The sequence below is a fragment of the Pristiophorus japonicus genome, chromosome 21, assembly GCF_044704955.1.
Source record: "Pristiophorus japonicus isolate sPriJap1 chromosome 21, sPriJap1.hap1, whole genome shotgun sequence".
Classification (NCBI taxonomy): domain Eukaryota; kingdom Metazoa; phylum Chordata; class Chondrichthyes; family Pristiophoridae; genus Pristiophorus; species Pristiophorus japonicus.
In genome coordinates this window covers 93,612,723-93,632,195 of record NC_091997.1, presented here as the reverse complement: position 1 = coordinate 93,632,195, position 19,473 = coordinate 93,612,723, and the positions used below count along the sequence as shown (strand labels likewise).

General features: G+C 53.1%; 1 protein-coding gene across 1 annotated transcript in view; it reads left to right on the top strand.

Annotated features, from left to right (window-relative positions):
- cib2 (calcium and integrin binding family member 2) overlaps positions 1–19,473 on the top strand; it is a 625,685-nt gene that overhangs the window by 516,155 nt on the left and 90,057 nt on the right. Inside the window, exon 3 of the mRNA XM_070864228.1 lies at positions 4,046–4,157. Coding sequence (XP_070720329.1) covers positions 4,046–4,157 — 112 coding nt within the window. The remainder of the gene's footprint in view (positions 1–4,045; positions 4,158–19,473) is intronic.

The window sequence follows — 19,473 nt, the reverse complement described above, 5'->3', positions numbered from 1 at the left end:
AAATATATTTGTTGTTTATGATACTCTTATATGTTATGACATAAATTTAAATTGGAATATTTCATCTTTGGTGGTGTCTTTCATTTCCGTTTTGGACTGTGGTCCGGAAGGGGAAATGGATTTGCTGCTGGGGACGTGCAGAGGGGCTGGAACTGGGCTGGAATTCCCCGGGACCGCAGTCCAGTGCAATGGTCACGGACCGCCCTTGTACAATCATAATTATTTGCCTGTCTCCCCCCTCCTCCCTCCCCCCCTCCTCCCTCCTCCTCGCTCCTCCCTCCTCCCTCCTCCTCCCTCCTCTCCTCCTCCTCCCTCCTCCCCCTCCTCCCCCCTCCTCCTCCTCCCTCCTCCCTCCTCCTCACTCGTCCCTCCTCCTCCCTCCTCTCCTCCTCCCCCCTCCTCCTCCCTCCTCCCTCCTCCTCCCTCCTCCTCCCTCCTGCTATCTCCTCCCTCCTCCTCCTCCCCCTCCTCCTCCTCCTCCCCCTCCTCCTCCAGCTCTCCCCTCCTCCTCCTCTTCCTCCTCCTCTTCCTCCTCCTCCTTGCTTCTCCCTCCTCCTCCCCCCTCCTCCAGCTGTGGAGCATGCAGCAGAAGATGACGAATAGGGACACCCGCTCAGCTGAGCACTGGAGGGCTCCTCCCGAGCAGTGAAGGCAGTGAAACCGTTGCTTGAGCACTCCGATGGTCTCCGAAGGTTTGCTCGATGATGTTCCTGGTGGTGGCATGGATCTCATTGTACGAGTGCTGGGCAGGGTTACGGAGGGGAGCCATGAGCCAGGTGGAGTGCAGATAACCCTTGTCTCTGACCAGCCAGCCACAAGCTTGATGTGGGGGCTGGAAGAGAGCTGGCCATCGGTCTGGCTGCTGCCAGGATAGCGGGCATTGACGGTGAGGATTTGCCGTGTGTAGCCGCAGTCAGTGAGTGGGAGCCTTTGCGGTTACGGAAGATCTCGGGATTGTGATGCGGTGCCCTCACAGCGAAGTGAGTACAGTCAGTGCCACCCTGCACCATGGGGAAGCCCGCTATCCTGGCAAAGTCACATGCCGCTGGAGCTGCTTCTCTCTGCTCATGGGGAAGGAGATTTTGTCCCTCCTCCTTCTGTACAGAGCCTCTGTGACCTCGTGGATGGAGCGATGGACGGAAAACTGGGAGATGTTGGAGATGATCCACTGGTATAGAAATTGTGCGTGATGGTGACCCTGACTGCCCCTGAGAGAGCCAACCTTACCCTGGTCTGAGGCTCGAGGTCTGGTTGCAGGAGGTGGCAGAGCTCTGTGACGAGGTCCTTGCTGAAATGCAGCCTTCGCCCAAACTGTTCCTCAGTGACATTGGTGCGGGAGAACGTCTGCCGGAATACCCGGGAGGGAAAGGGCTCCTGTTGGGCATTCTCCCTCTGGCCACATTGTGCTGCCTTGCTCCTCCCTCTCTCCCTCCCTTTCCCCCTCCCTCCCTCTCTCCCTCCCTTTCCCCCTCCCTTTCCCCCTCCCTTTCCCCCTCCCTTTCCCCCTCCCTCTCTCCCTCCCTTTCCTCCTCCCTCTCTCCCTCCTTATCCCCCTCCCTCTCTCCCTCCCTCTCTCCCTCCCTCCCTCCCTCTCTCCCTCCCTCTTTCCCTCCCTTTCCCCCTCCCTTTCTCTCCGCCTGCGTTGCCTCCGGTGGTGATGTTGGAGCGGGAGGTCAAGCACCAACACAACCCCATGAAATGATATAAATATTGTCATTTCCAATCTGCTCTCAGTGAAAGACAGGAATGTTTAAGAGCCAGAACACTCCTTCAACTGAAAATTGATCAAATCTGTCAAGTAGCCTGTCTGGCTCTGTGTCAGTAAGCCACAAATAGTAATGGGTGACTAAAGTTGTTTCTGAAGATGGCGCCTTTAATTCGCGGTCCAGCCGCCATCCCCCGACTGGAACGCGAGAGTTGAAACTGTTGTTGTCAGCGCCAGGTGGTAAGATGGGGAACGCCATCAAACTTGGCTTATGGAGCGGTAACGGGGCGCTGCGCACGGCAATGACATCATCATCACCGGGCTCTAGCTGTTAGGGTTGCCGTAAAGCCACGCCCAATTTAACGGGAGGTGCTGCCTTTGTCGTGCCCGGGCGATAACTCATTTGTGCCCCGTTAGCGCCTCCTGCTGGCACTAACAGGAGCCGCAAATCACCCAGATTTCACCCCCTCTGTTTCCTGTCACTCACTCCATCTCTTATCTGCCACTGTCCCTTTTATTCCATGGGCTTTAACTTTGCTGGCAAGCCTATTATGTGGCCCTTTGTCAAACGCCTTTTGGAAATCCACATACACCACGTCAACCGCATTGCCCTAATCAACCCTCTCTGTTACCACATCAAAAAACTCCATCAAGTTGATTAAACACGATTTGCCTTTAACAAATCCATGCTGGCTTTCCTGAATTAATTCACACTTGTCCAAGTGATTGTCAATTTTGTCCCAGATTATTGTTTCTAAAAGCCTCCCCACTACTGAGGTTAAACTGATTGACCTGTATTTGCTGGATTTATCTTTACACTCTTTTTTGAATAAGGGTGTAACGTTTGCAATTCTTCCATCCTCTGACACCACTCCAGTTTCTCAGGAGGGATTGGAAGATTATGGCCAGTACCTCCGCGATTTCTTCCTTCACTCCCCTCAGCGTCCTGTCCGGTCCTGGTGACTTATCAACTTTAAGTCCAGACAGGCTTTCTAGTACCTCGTCTTTATCAATTCTTATCCCATCCTACATCTCTTCCTCCACTCTGTCTGTGGCAGAATCTTCTTCCTTGGTGAAGACAAATGCAAAGTTCTCGTTTAATACCTCAGCCATACAATCTGCCTCCTGATTTTTGGTCCCTAATCAGCCCCACCCCTCCTCTTACTTCTAAATCAGTTTTGTACCTTCTCTAGTGCCTCTATATTCTTTTTGTGATATGGAGACCAGAACTGTGCACACTATTCCAAGTGTGGTCTAACCACACGACAGCCATACATATGTCCTTTGGGCAGCCATGGAAGGAGTGGAAAACAGTGGCAAGGACAGAAACATTCAAAGGTTTATGACAATTGAAAAGAAAGACTTGCATTTATATAGCGCCTTTCACGACCACCGGACACCTCAAAGCGCTTTACAGCCAATGAAGTATAGTCACTGTTGTAATGTGGGAAACACAACAGCCAATTTGCACACAGCAAGCTCCCACAAACAGCAATGTGATAATGGCCAGATAATCTGTTTTTGTTATGTTGATTAAGGGATAAATATTGGTCAAGACACCGGGGATAACTCCCCCGCTCTTCGAAATAGTGCCATGGGATCTTTTATGTCCACCTGAGAGAGTAGACGGAGCCTCAGTTTAACGTCTCATCCGACAGATGGCACCCCCGACAGTGCGGCACTCCCTCAGCACTGCACTAGAGTGTCAGCTTGGACATTTGTGCTCAGGTCCCTGGAGTGGGACTTGAACCCACAACCTTCTGACTCCGAGGTGAGGGTGCTGCCCACTGCTGGTCCCGGAGCGAAAGGATAGTCGGGGCCAGAGCCTTGGCAGTGCGATCAGCCTTGGACTGAGATGCTCCGGACGCTCACTGCAGAAGTGTCCTTTTAAATCTGGCCAGAAGCTAATTCGCAAATATAGGTGCAAACAGGCCGAGCTGAAAGTGGGCCCAATCTCTTCACACCAGACATTGAAATCATACTGTCGCAGACAATAGACAAAATGTGTAAGAAAACTAAGGAGGAGTGTATGAATTTCACCCCTTGGACCTAAGCTAGAATGCAGTTAGCATAGTGAAAGTCAGCGCATTTATCTGAAAATGCAGAAACATTATTAAAAACCAGTGACTCTGATTTACTTTCTTGACTCCAATAACATCTCTGTGCCTGCGTTGTATAAGATAACATTGATGAGACTGCCAAATGTGCTGGCTTCAGTGTTTACAGACCTAATACAGGTGTATTCTGAAGTAAAGCTGGCGAATGCCCGAAGGTGGGCCATGTTGGGAATGAGTGCAGACATTGCCAGATCCTCAAAGGCTGTCTTTCATCTCTCTGCAGGCTGCACGGGAGATACCACGAGATGGCCCCTCACATAGTGCCAATGGACTACACCAACGAGCCAGACGTCACAATCCCAATTCAGCTCATCACAAACATGCCAGAACTGAAGGTATGAGACTGAGGAACCTGTGTGGGTAGCTCACTCACTGTCGGACACAAGGCATCCTTCACAAGTATGGGATGTTTGTATAATTGAAGCGGGTAATGTAAGTTCAGCCATGCACGTAATGTTAGTGTTTTTACAAGTTGCAAATTATAGGCAGAATGCTATATTTAATGGACAATTGCAGTTATTGTCAGGGCACCATTAGGAAGACCATCTGCTGAGCATTTAACAGGACTGCAAGCAACTTGGTCTGCATTCAGCTGAAGGGCGACATACTGAGAGTAGCAGGGAGGAAGAAATATACCGAGGCTCTCAGCTCTGTGTTACCGGGAATGATAGAAACTGCACTGAGGTACAGAGTGACGGCACGGTTATACGATGAGACGGTAGGAAGCCAAGAGCTGCTCGTGTGACATTGCTTCAATGAGATGATCATTTTCGCAGTGACGTTTTGTTACCCAGAGTGTTTGTTTATCGGACACAAGCCATGCTGGAGAACAGGACTCAAATGTGTGTTGGATTCAGCGTCCGCCGACACCCTGACTGGGATATGAGCAGCAGCAGGAAAGGGTTCACTGATGTAAGGTGGCACAAAACACTCACCAAGGGGTTGCCAGCACTCCAGGTCTGCCCTGAAGTCTCCAGGAATTAAACATTAATCTCCAGGAAACGGCCATGAGCAACTGGAGAAAAATCACATGGCGTTAAAATATGCTGCTTTCACCCCTACTTTCTTCCAGCACTTTTCATTGACTAGTTATAAAAAATATTGGAGATGGGAAAAGAGCTGATTGGCTCGGTGTAGGGTGTACGATTGGAGGCGGGAGGTCATGTGACTCGGTGTAGGGTGTACGATTGGAGGCGGGGGGTCATGTGACTCAGTGTGGGGTGTACGATTGGAGGCGGGAGGTCATGTGACTCGATGTGGGCTGCACAATTGGAGGCGGGAGGTCATGTGACTTGGTGTGGGGTGTACGGTTAGAGGCAGGAGGTCATGTGATAAAACTTCCAGGAATACGTCCAATCACAGTTGCCGACCCTAGGGTGAAGTCCTACCAATACCAGGCCTGCCGTCTCGGGCAGATTTACCTGCCGATGACTGAGGGGTGGTCTCAGGCCTCAGCAACCACCCCTCCCTGCAATGCAGTCATCTGTGTAGCAACACTTTGAATATAAGAAATAGGAGCAGGAGTAGGTCATACGGCCCCTCGAGCCTGCTCTGCCAATTAATAAGATCATGGCTGATCTGATCATGGACTCAGCTCCACTTCCCCGCCTGCTCCCCATAACCCTTTATTCTCTTATCATTTAAGAAACTGTCTATTTCTGTCTTAAATGTATTCAATGTCCCAGTTTCCACAGCTCTCTGAAGCAGCAAATTCCACAGATCCACAACCCTCTGAGAGAAGAAATTTCTCCTCATCTCAGTTTTAAATTATTCTGAGACCATGCCCTCTAGTTCTAGTCTCCCCTATCAGTGGAAACATCTGCTCTGCATCTACCTTATCAAGCCCCCTCATAATCTTATACATTTCGATAAGATCGCCTCTCATTCTTCTGAATTCCAATGAGTAGAGGCCCAACCTACTCAACCTTTCCTCATAAGTCAACCCCTCATCCCCAGAATCAACCGAGTGAACCTTCTCGGAATTGCTTCCAAAGCAAGTATATCCTTCCGTAAATATGGAAACCAAAACTGCACGCAGTATTCCAGGTGTGGCCTCACCAATACCCTGTATAGCTGTAGCAAGACTTCCTTGCTTTTATACTCCATCCCCTTTGCAATAAAGGCCAAGATTCCATTGGCCTTCCTGATCACTTGCTGTACCTGCATACTAACCTTTTGTGTTTCATGTACAAGTACCCCCAGGTCCCACTGTACTGCGGCACTTTGCAATCTTTCTCCATTTAAATAATAACTTGCTCTTTGATTTTTTTCTGCCAAAGTGCATGACCTCGCACTTTCCAACATTATAAATTTTTGCCCACTCACTTAGTCCTTTTGCAGATTTTTTGTGTCCTCCTCACACATTGCTTTTCCTCCCATCTTTGTATCGTCAGAAAACCTGGCTACGTTACACTCAGTCCTTTCTTCCAAGTCGTTAATATTGGATCCCAAGGATCACATTATTGGCTGCAATGATTGACCTGAGAAACACAGAGAGGTTTGCTGCAGTGTTGGGGCTCATTCTCAAAGGGGGGGCATATTTTTACACAAAAAATGTTGACAAATTTATGGCACAGCGCTGGGTTACAATCAGGAGAGGAATCGTCCCGGTGCAATCTGAATGTGGCGTGACTCTCAGCGAGTGTGTGTCAGCCTATAATTTACCATCCATCGTGGAATCGCTCCAGCAGAATTCACTAACATCTCCTCATAACGCACCGCGGTATGAGGTGTTACTTGAGCCTAAGGCAGTTCTTCGAACCTGCTCCGCCATTCATTATGATCATGGCTTATCCTCTATCTCAACACCATATTCCCGCCTTTTCCCCATACCCCTTGATGCCTTTTGTGTCTAGAAATCTATCTATCTCCCTCTTAAATATATTCAGTGACTTGGCTTCCACAGCCTTCTGTGGTAGAGAATTCCACAGGTTCACCACCCTCTGAGTGAAAACATTTCTCCTCATCTCGGTCCTAAATTTCCTACCCCGTATCCTGAGACTGTGACCCCTTGTTTTAGACTTTCCAGCCCCGGGGAAACATCCTCCCCGCATCCAGTCTGTCCAACCCCGTCAGAATTTTATACGTTTCAATGAGATCCCCTCTCATTCTTCTAAACTCTAGTGAATACAGACCTAGTCGACCTAATCTCTCCTCATACGACAGTCCTGCCATCCCAGGAATCAGTCTGGTGAACCTTCGCTGCACTCCCTCTATGGCAAGTATATCCTTCCTTCGGTAAGGAGACCAAAACTGCACACAATACTCCAGGTGTGGTCTCACCAAGGCCCTGTATAACTGTAGTAAGACATCCTTGCTCCTGTACTCAAATCCTCTTGCAATGAAGGCCAACATACCATTTGCCTTCCTAACTGCTTGCTGCATGTTTGCTTTCAATGACTGGTGTACAAGGACACCCAGGTCCCTCTGTACATCGACACTTCCCAAGCCATCACCATTTAAATAATACTTTGTCCTTATGTTTTTCCTCCCAAAGTGGATAACTTCACATTTATCCACGTTATACTGCATCTGCCATGTGTTTGCCCACTATCTAAATCGCCTTGCAGCGTCTTTGCATCCTCCTCACAACTCACAATCCCACCTAGTTTTGTGTCATCAGCAAACTTGGAAATATTACATTTGGTTCCCTCATCCAAATCATTTATATATATTGTGAATAGCTGGGGCCCAAGCACTGATTCCTGTGGTACCCCACTAGTCACTGCTCGCCACCACGAAAAAGACCCGTTTATTCCTACTCTCTGTTTCCTGTTAGTTAACCAATTTTTAATCCATGCCAATACATTACCCCCAATCCTATGTATTTTAATTTTGCACACTAATCTCATATGTGGGACATTATCAAAGGCCTTCTGAAAATCCAAATACACTACATCCACTGATTCTCCCTTATCTATTCTATCTGTTACATCCTCAAAAAACGTTAGTAGGTTTGTCAAACATGATTTTCCTTTCATAAATCCATATTGACTTTGGCTAATCCAATTGATATTATCTAAGTGTGCCATTATCACATCCTTTATAATAGACTCTAGCATTTTCCCCACTACTGATGTCAGACTAACCGGTCTGTAGTTCCCCGTTTTCTCTCTCCCTCCTTTTTTAAGTTGTGGGGTTACATTTGCCACCCTTCAATCTGCAGGAACTGTTCCATAATCTGTAGAATTTTGGAAGATGACAACCAATGCATGGACTATTTCCATGGCTACCTCTTTTAGTACTTTGGGATGCAGATCATCAGGCCCTGGGGATTTATCGGCCTTGAGTCCGATTAGTTTCTCCAGCACTATTTTCTTACTAATTATCATTTCCTTTAATTCCTCTTGCTCACAAAACGCTTGGTTCCCAGCATTTCTGTGACGTTTATTTGTATCCTCTTCCGTGAAGACAGAACCAAAGTATTTATTTAATTGTTCTGCCATTTTCTTGTTCCCCATTAGAAATTCCCCCGTTTCTGTCTGTAAAGGACCTACATTTGTCTTCACTATTCTTTTTCTTTTTATGTACTTTCGGACTGGCGCTGGGACCTGTTGACGCTGCCGCGAAATTCGTTCATTTTTTAAGGGCAAAAAAACGTTATGCCCCACCGGCTAACGCCATGGAAATCGCGATGTCAGTATGCGGGCAAAGCTTCCTTGGCCCCCTTCTCGACACATTCACTTTTCCCGCCTCTCGTAGCGTCTGGCGTCGATGACACCTGAAAACGTTGGACTGTATAAGGAGGAGAAACTAATCCAGGGCGTTATTTAAAGGGAGTTGCAGCCGGGGCTCAGGGGTCTCGGTCAGCGCTGTGTTTGGTGCTCGGACAGGGAGACCTCAGTCAGTGCTGTGTTTGATCCACAGAGAGATCTCGGTCAGTGCTGTGTTTGATCCACAGAGAGATCTCGGTCAGTGCTGTGTTTGGTGCTCGGACAGAGAGACCTCGGTCAGTGCTTTGTTTGATCCACAGAGAGATCTCGGTCAGTGCTGTGTTTGATAATCAGACAGGGAGTCCTCGGTCAGTATTGTGTTTGATCCACAGAGAGACCTCGGTCAGTGCTGTGTTTGATGCTCGGACAGAGAGATCTCGGTCAGTGCTGTGTTTGATGCTCGGACAGGGAGACCTCGGTCAGTGCTGTGTTTGATGCTCGGACAGGGAGACCTCGGTCAGCGCTGTGTTTGATCCACAGGGAGACCTCGGTCAGCGCTGTGTTTGATCCACAGGGAGATCTCGGTCAGTGCTGTGTTTGATCCACAGGGAGACCTCGGTCAGTGCTGTGTTTGATCCACAGAGTGATCTCGGTCAGTGCTTTGTTTGATCCACAGAGAGATCTCAGTCAGTGCTGTGTTTGATCCACAGGGAGACCTCGGTCAGTGCTGTGTTTGATGCTCGGACAGAGAGACCTCGGTCAGTGCTGTGTTTGATCCACAGAGAGATCTCGGTCAGTGCTGTGTTTGATGCTCAGACAGGGAGTACTCGGTCAGTGCTGTGTTTGATCCACAGAGAGATCTCGGTCAGTGCTGGGTTTAATGCTCGGACAGAGAGACCTCGGTCAGTGCTGTGTTTGATGCTCGGACAGAGAGACCTCGGTCAGTGCTGTGTTTGATCCACAGAGAGATCTCGGTCAGTGCTGTGTTTGATGCTCGGACAGAGAGACCTCGGTCAGTGCTGTGTTTGATCCACAGAGAGATCTCGGTCAGTGCTGTGTTTGATCCACAGAGAGGCCTCGGTTAGTGCTGTGTTTGATCCACAGAGAGACCTCGGTCAGTGCTGTGTTTGATGCTCGGACAGAGAGACCTCGGTCAGTGCTGTGTTTGATCCACAGAGAGACCTCGGTCAGTGCTGTGTCTGATGCTCGGACAGGGAGACCTCGGTCAGTGCTGTGTTTGATCCACAGAGAGATCTCGGTCAGTGCTGTGTTTGATGCTCGGACAGAGAGATCTCGGTCACTGCTGTGTTTGATGCTCGGACAGAGAGATCTCAGTCAGTGCTGTGTTTGATGCTCGGACAGAGAGATCTCGGTCAGTGCTGTGTTTGATGCTCGGACAGGGAGATCTCGGTCAGTGCTGTGTTTGATCCACAGAGAGATCTCGGTCAGTGCTGTGTTTGATGCTCGGACAGGGAGACCTCGGTCAGTGCTGTGTTTGATCCACAGAGAGATCTCGGTCAGTGCTGTGTTTGATGCTCGGACAGAGAGATCTCGGTCACTGCTGTGTTTGATGCTCGGACAGAGAGATCTCAGTCAGTGCTGTGTTTGATGCTCTGACACAGAGATCTCGGTCAGTGCTGTGTTTGATGCTCGGACAGAGAGACCTCGGTCAGTGCTTTGTTTGATCCACAGAGAGATCTCGGTCAGTGCTGTGTTTGATAATCAGACAGGGAGTCCTCGGTCAGTATTGTGTTTGATCCACAGAGAGACCTCGGTCAGTGCTGTGTTTGATGCTCGGACAGAGAGATCTCGGTCAGTGCTGTGTTTGATGCTCGGACAGGGAGACCTCGGTCAGTGCTGTGTTTGATGCTCGGACAGGGAGACCTCGGTCAGCGCTGTGTTTGATCCACAGGGAGACCTCGGTCAGCGCTGTGTTTGATCCACAGGGAGATCTCGGTCAGTGCTGTGTTTGATCCACAGGGAGACCTCGGTCAGTGCTGTGTTTGATCCACAGAGTGATCTCGGTCAGTGCTTTGTTTGATCCACAGAGAGATCTCAGTCAGTGCTGTGTTTGATCCACAGGGAGACCTCGGTCAGTGCTGTGTTTGATGCTCGGACAGAGAGACCTCGGTCAGTGCTGTGTTTGATCCACAGAGAGATCTCGGTCAGTGCTGTGTTTGATGCTCAGACAGGGAGTACTCGGTCAGTGCTGTGTTTGATCCACAGAGAGATCTCGGTCAGTGCTGGGTTTAATGCTCGGACAGAGAGACCTCGGTCAGTGCTGTGTTTGATGCTCGGACAGAGAGACCTCGGTCAGTGCTGTGTTTGATCCACAGAGAGATCTCGGTCAGTGCTGTGTTTGATGCTCGGACAGAGAGACCTCGGTCAGTGCTGTGTTTGATCCACAGAGAGATCTCGGTCAGTGCTGTGTTTGATCCACAGAGAGGCCTCGGTTAGTGCTGTGTTTGATCCACAGAGAGACCTCGGTCAGTGCTGTGTTTGATGCTCGGACAGAGAGACCTCGGTCAGTGCTGTGTTTGATCCACAGAGAGACCTCGGTCAGTGCTGTGTCTGATGCTCGGACAGGGAGACCTCGGTCAGTGCTGTGTTTGATCCACAGAGAGATCTCGGTCAGTGCTGTGTTTGATGCTCGGACAGAGAGATCTCGGTCACTGCTGTGTTTGATGCTCGGACAGAGAGATCTCAGTCAGTGCTGTGTTTGATGCTCGGACAGAGAGATCTCGGTCAGTGCTGTGTTTGATGCTCGGACAGGGAGATCTCGGTCAGTGCTGTGTTTGATCCACAGAGAGATCTCGGTCAGTGCTGTGTTTGATGCTCGGACAGGGAGACCTCGGTCAGTGCTGTGTTTGATCCACAGAGAGATCTCGGTCAGTGCTGTGTTTGATGCTCGGACAGAGAGATCTCGGTCACTGCTGTGTTTGATGCTCGGACAGAGAGATCTCAGTCAGTGCTGTGTTTGATGCTCTGACACAGAGATCTCGGTCAGTGCTGTGTTTGATGCTCGGACAGGGAGATCTCGGTCAGTGCTGTGTTTGATCCACAGAGAGATCTCGGTCAGTGCTGTGTTTGATGCTCGGACAGGGAGACCTCGGTCAGTGCTGTGTTTGATCCACAGAGAGATCTCGGTCAGTGCTGTGTTTGATCCACAGAGAGATCTCGGTCAGTGCTGTGTTTGATGCTCGGACAGGGAGTCCTCGGTCAGTGCTGTGTTTGATCCACAGAGAGATCTCGGTCAGTGCTATGTTTGATGCTCGGACAGAGAGATCTCGGTCAGTGCTGTGTTTGATGCTCGGACAGAGAGATCTCGGTCAGTGCTGTGTTTGATGCTCGGACAGAGAGATCTCAGTCAGTGCTGTGTTTGATGCTCGGACAGAGAGATCTCGGTCAGTGCTGTGTTTGATGCTCGGACAGGGAGTCCTCGGTCAGTGCTGTGTTTGATGCTCGGACAGGGAGTCCTCGGTCAGTGCTGTGTTTGATGCTCGGACAGGGAGACCTCGGTCAGCGCTGTGTTTGATCCACAGGGAGACCTCGGTCAGCGCTGTGTTTGATCCACAGGGAGATCTCGGTCAGTGCTGTGTTTGATCCACAGGGACACCTCGGTCAGTGCTGTATTTGATCCACAGAGAGATCTCGGTCAATGCTGTGTTTGATCCACAGAGAGATCTCGGTCAGTGCTGTGTTTGATCCACAGGGAGACATCGGTCAGTGCTGTGTTTGATGCTCGGACAGAGAGACCTCGGTCAGTGCTTTGTTTGATCCACAGAGAGATCTCGGTCAGTGCTGTGTTTGATAATCAGACAGGGAGTCCTCGGTCAGTGTTGTGTTTGATCCACAGAGAGACCTCGGTCAGTGCTGTGTTTGATGCTCGGACAGAGAGATCTCGGTCAGTGCTGTGTTTGATGCTCGGACAGGGAGACCTCGGTCAGTGCTGTGTTTGATGCTCGGACAGGGAGACCTCGGTCAGCGCTGTGTTTGATCCACAGGGAGACCTCGGTCAGCGCTGTGTTTGATCCACAGGGAGATCTCGGTCAGTGCTGTGTTTGATCCACAGGGAGACCTCGGTCAGTGCTGTGTTTGATCCACAGAGAGATCTCGGTCAGTGCTTTGTTTGATCCACAGAGAGATCTCGGTCAGTGCTGTGTTTGATCCACAGGGAGACCTCGGTCAGTGCTGTGTTTGATGCTCGGACAGAGAGACCTCGGTCAGTGCTGTGTTTGATCCACAGAGAGATCTCGGTCAGTGCTGTGTTTGATGCTCAGACAGGGAGTACTCGGTCAGTGCTGTGTTTGATCCACAGAGAGATCTCGGTCAGTGCTGGGTTTAATGCTCGGACAGAGAGACCTCGGTCAGTGCTGTGTTTGATGCTCGGACAGAGAGACCTCGGTCAGTGCTGTGTTTGATCCACAGAGAGATCTCGGTCAGTGCTGTGTTTGATGCTCGGACAGAGAGATCTCGATCAGTGCTGTGTTTGATGCTCAGACAGGGAGTCCTCGGTCAGTGCTGTGTTTGATGCTCGGACAGGGAGTCCTCGGTCAGTGCTGTGTTTGATGCTCAGACAGGGAGACCTCGGTCAGTGCTGTGTTTGATGCTCGGACAGGGAGATCTCGGTCAGTGCTGTGTTTGATGCTCGGACAGGGAGATCTCGGTCAGTGCTGTGTTTGATGCTCGGACAGGGAGATCTCGGTCAGTGCTGTGTTTGATCCACAGAGAGATCTGGGTCATTGCTGTGTTTGATGCTCGGACAGGGAGATCTCGGTCAGTGCTGTGTTTGATGCTCGGACAGGGAGACCTCGGTCAGTGCTGTGTTTGATCCACAGAGTGATCTCGGTCAGTGCTGTGTTTGATCCACAGAGAGATCTCGGTCAGTGCTGTGTTTGATCCACAGAGAGACCTCGGTCAGTGCTGTGTTTGATCCACAGGGAGATCTCGGTCAGTGCTGTGTTCGATCCACAGAGAGACCTCGGTCAGTGCTGTGTTTGATCCACAGAGAGATCTCGGTCAGTGCTGTGTTTGATCCACAGGGAGTCCTCGGTCAGTGCTGTGTTTGATGCTCGGACAGGGAGACCTCGGTCAATGCTGTGTTTGATCCACAGAGATATCTCGGTCAGTGCTGTGTTTGATCCACAGAGAGATCTCGGTCAGTGCTGTGTTTGATGCTCGGACAGGGAGTCCTCGCTCAGTGCTGTGTTTGATGCTCGGACAGGGAGACCTCGGTCAGTGCTGTGTTTGATGCTCAGACAGGGAGTCCTCGGTCAGTGCTGTGTTTGATGCTCAGACAGGGAGTCCTCGGTCAGTGCTGTGTTTGATGCTCGGACAGAGAGACCTCGGTCAGTGCTGTGTTTGATGCTCGGACAGAGAGATCTCGGTCAGTGCTGTGTTTGATGCTCGGACAGAGAGATCTCGGTCAGTGCTGTGTTTGATGCTCGGACAGAGAGATCTCGGTCAGTGCTGTGTTTGATGCTCGGACAGAGAGATCTAGGTCAGTGCTGTGTTTGATGCTCGGACAGAGAGACCTCGGTCAGCGCTGTGTTTGATGCTCGGACAGGGAGACCTCGGTCAGTGCTGTGTTTGATCCACAGAGAGATCTCGGTCAGTGCTGTGTTTGATGCTCGGACAGGGAGACCTCGGTCAGTGCTGTGTTTGATCCACAGAGAGATCTCGGTCAGCGCTGTGTTTGATGCTCAGACAGAGAGACCTCGGTCAGCGCTGTGTTTGATGCTCGGACAGGGAGACCTCGGTCAGTGCTGTGTTTGATCCACAGAGAGATCTCGGTCAGTGCTGTGTTTGATGCTCGGACAGGGAGACCTCGGTCAGTGCTGTGTTTGATCCACAGAGAGATCTCAGTCAGCGCTGTGTTTGATGCTCGGACAGGGAGACCTCAGTCAGTGCTGTGTTTGATGCTCGGACAGGAAGACCTCAGTCAGTGCTGTGTTTGATCCACAGAGAGATCTCGGTCAGCGCTGTGTTTGATGCTCGGACAGAGAGACCTCGGTCAGTGCTGTGTTTGATGCTTGGGCTGACAGTATGGTGTTGGACTCACACGGCTGCTGACTCGTCAGATTGAGTAATAGTATGTGGGACACATTGCTGGGTCTGATGTCAGTAAAATGTGAAAGTCAGATTTCGCTGTAACCTGTGCCGAGTGATGGGGGCGGTGATGGCACACCACGTTGACCCGCGGTGCTGGATGCAGAGACAGCTTGGTCAAATGTGGATCCTCGCCAGAGGAGAGGCGCCAGACGGCAGGGCAGGAGGCCATACACATGCAGGGTTTACCGCGCGCATTACTCTTATCTTGAGATGTCTGAGGAACAATGCTTAAGAAGGCCGATGTTCTGCAGGGAGGTGGTGATGGAGCTTTGCAACCTTCTGCAGACAGACCTGGCAGCTGACATCGGCACCAGGACCTCACTGTCAGTGGCACTTACAGCAGCGGAGGAGTTGGGGCCCAGGGAAGGCGCTACAGAGCTTGGTCTCCAGTTGTCCTGGTTAACCCTTGCCACTGGACCAAGACCGAGCTCTGTCAAGCCCGTGTGGTGGCTGGTGTGCAACGGCCACCACACGTTAAAAAAATCCACGCACAGGCATCTTCCACCCTTCAACATGTAACTCATTGAAACACTGTGAGCCCATCTTTTTTTGGTGTGAAGAGCGTCATCCTCGACACGAGGGACTGCCTGGTAGTAGTCAGTGCCAGTGAAAGTGACAGCAGCCCTCAAGTACTATGTTACCGACTCCTCCCAGTCTCCTGCAGGCGATATATGCAACACCTCGCACTTTGCTGCATTCGCCAGGTGACCAACGCTCTCTACAGCAAACGATTGGATTACATCAAGTTCAGCATGTCCCGGGAAGACCAGGATGAGGGCACCCATGCCTTTGCCAGGATAGCGGGCTTCCCCAGAGGGCCATCGATTGTTTGCATGTGGCATGGAGGGCCCCGCCCCACAATGGGCAAGTGTATCAGAATCGCAAGGGATTCCACTCACTGTACAGCTGGCCTGCGACCACAGGCAGGTGATCCTCGCTGTCAGTGCCCGATATCCTGGCAGCTGTCACGATGCCTTCACCCTGCGGGCGAGCAGTGAGCCCCCGCATGAAGGCTGTGGCTGGCTCCTGGGAAACAAAGGATACAGTGTGACCCCCTGGCTGTTGACACCCCTCCATAATCCCACTACTCCACTGAGCAGCGCTACAACAGCAGCCATACCACAACTCTGGCCATTATCCAGCAAACTATCGAGGGCCTGAAGCAACGTCTCCGCTGCCCTGACCATTCTGGAGGGACATTGCAGTACTCACCTGATCGAGTCTCCGTGGTCACCATTGTCTGCTGCATGCTGCACAACCTGGTCATTATGAGGGCCCAGCCATTACCAGCAGGGATGGATGACCCACCTCAGGAGGACGACGATGACGAGGAAGACGAGGAGCCTCACTGAAGGAGAAGGCAGCCTGACACTGCTGTGGCTGGAAGGGCTGCTCGTCGGAGACCCATCGCCCATCGATTCCAGTGAATGAGTCGTGACGTGCCCAATGGCCAACCTGCACACGTGGGCACCAACTCAACTCATCGCTACACACCCTGCAGCCCTCCGTCTTTAATAATCACTGCAGTGTCATGTCAACAATCCAAACTTGGTTTATTGCAAACATAAATTATGTGTGCTGAACACAAGCACAAGACAACACTTCATCCCCAACACCTCAACATGCCCACACAACCCCTTCAAACATTCTCAGACATCAAGTGCCACTATTGACATCGGTTCATTTTCTAACAAGGTAGCCGTCTCTGGAGAGAACCAATCATCGTTCATCCCAGTGCAACAATATACATGAGCTCATATTGCAACAACCCAGCCATCTCTGTTTAATATCAAGCAAGTATTTGGTGGGTCATATAAGTACAACTAGTTATAAAACCTCATATCGAAAACCATATGAGGCCATCTTCCCACAGGTCTTCACTCTGTTTTGAAGAGTGCTTTATACCTCTCACCACCCGCCCCTCCGCCCCCCCCATGCCTACTGCTCCTCCTCAATGGGGTCTCAGGGCCTGCAGCAAGGCTGGCAGCCGGTTGCTGACTTGGATCCACAGCCACACATGATGGCCTAGCAGGATGTCCCCGACCAGCCCGGGCCCTGGAAGGCCTGGCCGTGGACTACATTGGCTCAGGACGGGCGGCAGCGCTCTGTTGTGGATGGGGTGCAGAGAGCGGCAGAATGGTGTCATCCTGAGAAAGGACATCGCGGCCCGACTGGCCCAACTGGCGGATACTCCCCCACGGCAGAGCATTGTCACCTGCAGCAATCTGGGCGAGGTCAACTTCCTGCCCTGGTTTGGCAAGGTTCCCCTTGAACTGATGGGGCCTCAGATTGGATGGCACGGTCAGTGCGTCCATTGAATCGATTTGCCTCTACACCAGAGAGCTGACGCAGGACACCACACACTGACAACATTCAAGTACTTAGGCCTACAATAGCATCGGCCTGGTGCTCAATGGCCACTGCAACATCAGCCATAGTCCGTGCCACCATGTCTGGGACCCCATGGTCACTGTTTGCACCCAACATCCGTTGGTATCTACCAAGGATGGGCTTGGCAGGATTCCGAGATGTACAGGAACAGAAAAGGCTTTCATTCTGTTAATGTGCAACTCTTGTGTGACGACATGCATCGCATCATGTCAGTTGATTCAAGATAACCTGGGAGCACCAATGATGCGTTCATCCTGCGCGAGAGTGTTATATCTGCCATGTTTCAGCAGCAGCCAGAAGGGTAGAGCTGGCTACTGAGAGACAAAGGGTACGGCCTCGCCACCTGCCTCACGACGCCCCTGTGCGTAACACGGACGTAAGCTGACGGGGAATACAACACGCAGCATGATAGAGAGGACCATTGGCATTTTGAAACAGCACTTCTGATGCCTGGACAATTCCGGAGGCTACTCCACTGAGATTGTCGGTCAGTTCACTGTTGTGTGCTGCATGCTGCATAACTTAGCCATCATGAGGCAGCAGCAGCTGGTAGTAGAAGACCCACCTTCTTCTTGTTAGGCAGTCCCTCGTATTGAGGATGATTTGCTTCCACACCAAAAAGGGATGAGTTCACAGGTGTTTCAATGAAGGACCTAATATTCCTGGTCACGAACTGTATATTGAAGGGTGGAAGATGCCTGTGTGTGGATTGTTTTAACGTGGAGTGGCCATTGCACACCAGCCACCACACGGGCTTGACAGAGCTAGGCCTTGGGCCAGTGGCAAGGATTAACCAGGACGACTGGAGATCTGCTCTGCTGCACGGGCCTAGTGCGCGCACATATCACAGTGTGGGCTGGTCCATGCTGCCCCTGGGCCCTCGCCTCTTCTGGGCCCAAAACTCACACCTCTCCTGAGCCCCGATCACTCGCCGCTCCTTTGCCCCGACCTCGCTGTTCCTGCTGTACCTGCCCACGCTCCAATCAGTGACCTGGATTTTGGTGACGTCCAATCCAGTCGCCCTTCTCCAACCCTGACCCGCGAGAAACCACCAGCGGCGGGTCGGGGCCAAAAAAGGAGCGTAGGGGCGGTGGCCTGGGAGCAGTGTGGAGGCCTCAGGGAGCAGTGTGGGGGCCCCGGGGAGCAGCGTGGAGGCCCCGGGGAGCAGTGTGGGGGCCCCGGGGAGCAGCGTGGAGGCCCCGGGGAGCAGTGTGGGGGCCCCGGGGAGCAGCGTGGAGGCCCCGGGGAGCAGTGTGGGGGCCCCGGGGAACAGAGCCCCAAGGAGCACTGTGGAGGCCCCGGGGAGCAGTGTGGAGGCCCCGGGGAGCAGTGTGGGGGCCCCGGGGAGCAGTGTGGGGGCCCCGGGGAGGGGTGTGGGGGCCCCAGGGAGCAGTGTGGGGGACCCGGGGAGCAGTGTGGGGGCCCCGGGGAGCAGCATGGAGGCCCCGGGGAGCAGTGTGGGGGCCCCGGGGAGGGGTGTGGAGGCCCCGGGGAGCAGTGTGGGGGCCCCGGGGAGCAGTGTGGGGGCCCCAGGGAGCAGTGTGGGGGCCCCGGGGAGCAGTGTGGGGGCCCCAGGGAGCAGCGTGGAGGCCCCGGGGAGCAGTGTGGGGACCCCGGGGAGCAGTGTGGGGGCCCCGGGGAGCAGTGTGGGGGCCCCGGGGAGCAGTGTGGAGGCCCCGGGGAGCAGCGTGGAGGCTCCGGGGAGCACTGTGGGGACCCTGGGGAGCAGTGTGGGGGCCCCGGGGAGCAGTGTGGGGGCCCCAGGGAGCAGTGGGGGGGCCCCGGGGAGCACTGTGGGGGCCCCGGGGATGGGGTGTGGGTGCCCCAGGGAGCAGTGTGGGGGCCCCGGGGAGCAGTGTGGGGGCCCCGGGGAGCAGTGTGGAGGCCCCGGGGAGCAGTGTGGGGGCCCCAGGGAGGGGTGTGGAGGCCTCGGGGAGCAGCGTGGAGGCCCTGGGGAGCAGTGTGGGGGCCCCGGGGAGCAGCGTGGAGGCCCCGGGGAGCAGTGTGGGGGCCCCGGGGAGCAGTGTGGGGGCCCCGGGGAGCAGTGTGGGGGCCCCAGGGAGGGGTGTGGAGGCCCCGGGGAGCAGTGTGGAGCCCCGGGGAGCAATGTGGAGGCCCCGGGGAGCAGTGTGCAGGCCCCGGGGAGCAGCGTGGAGGCCCCGGGGAGCAGTGTGGGGGCACCGGGGAGCAGTGTGGGGGCCCTGGGGAGCAGTGTGGGGGCCCTGGGGAGCAGTGTGGGGGCCCCAGGGAGCAGTGTGGGGGCCCCAGGGAGGGGTGTGGAGGCCCCGGGGAGCAGTGTGGGGGCCCCAGGGAGGGGTGTGGAGGCCCCGGGGAGCAGTGTGGGGGCCCCAGGGAGGGGTGTGGAGGCCCCGGGGAGCAGTGTGGAGGCCCCGGGGAGCAATGTGCAGGCCCCGGGGAGCAGTGTGGGGGCCCCGGGGAGCAGTGTGCAGGCCCCGGGGAGCAGCACGAGTCGGTGCAGGAGGGCACGATTTGGAGA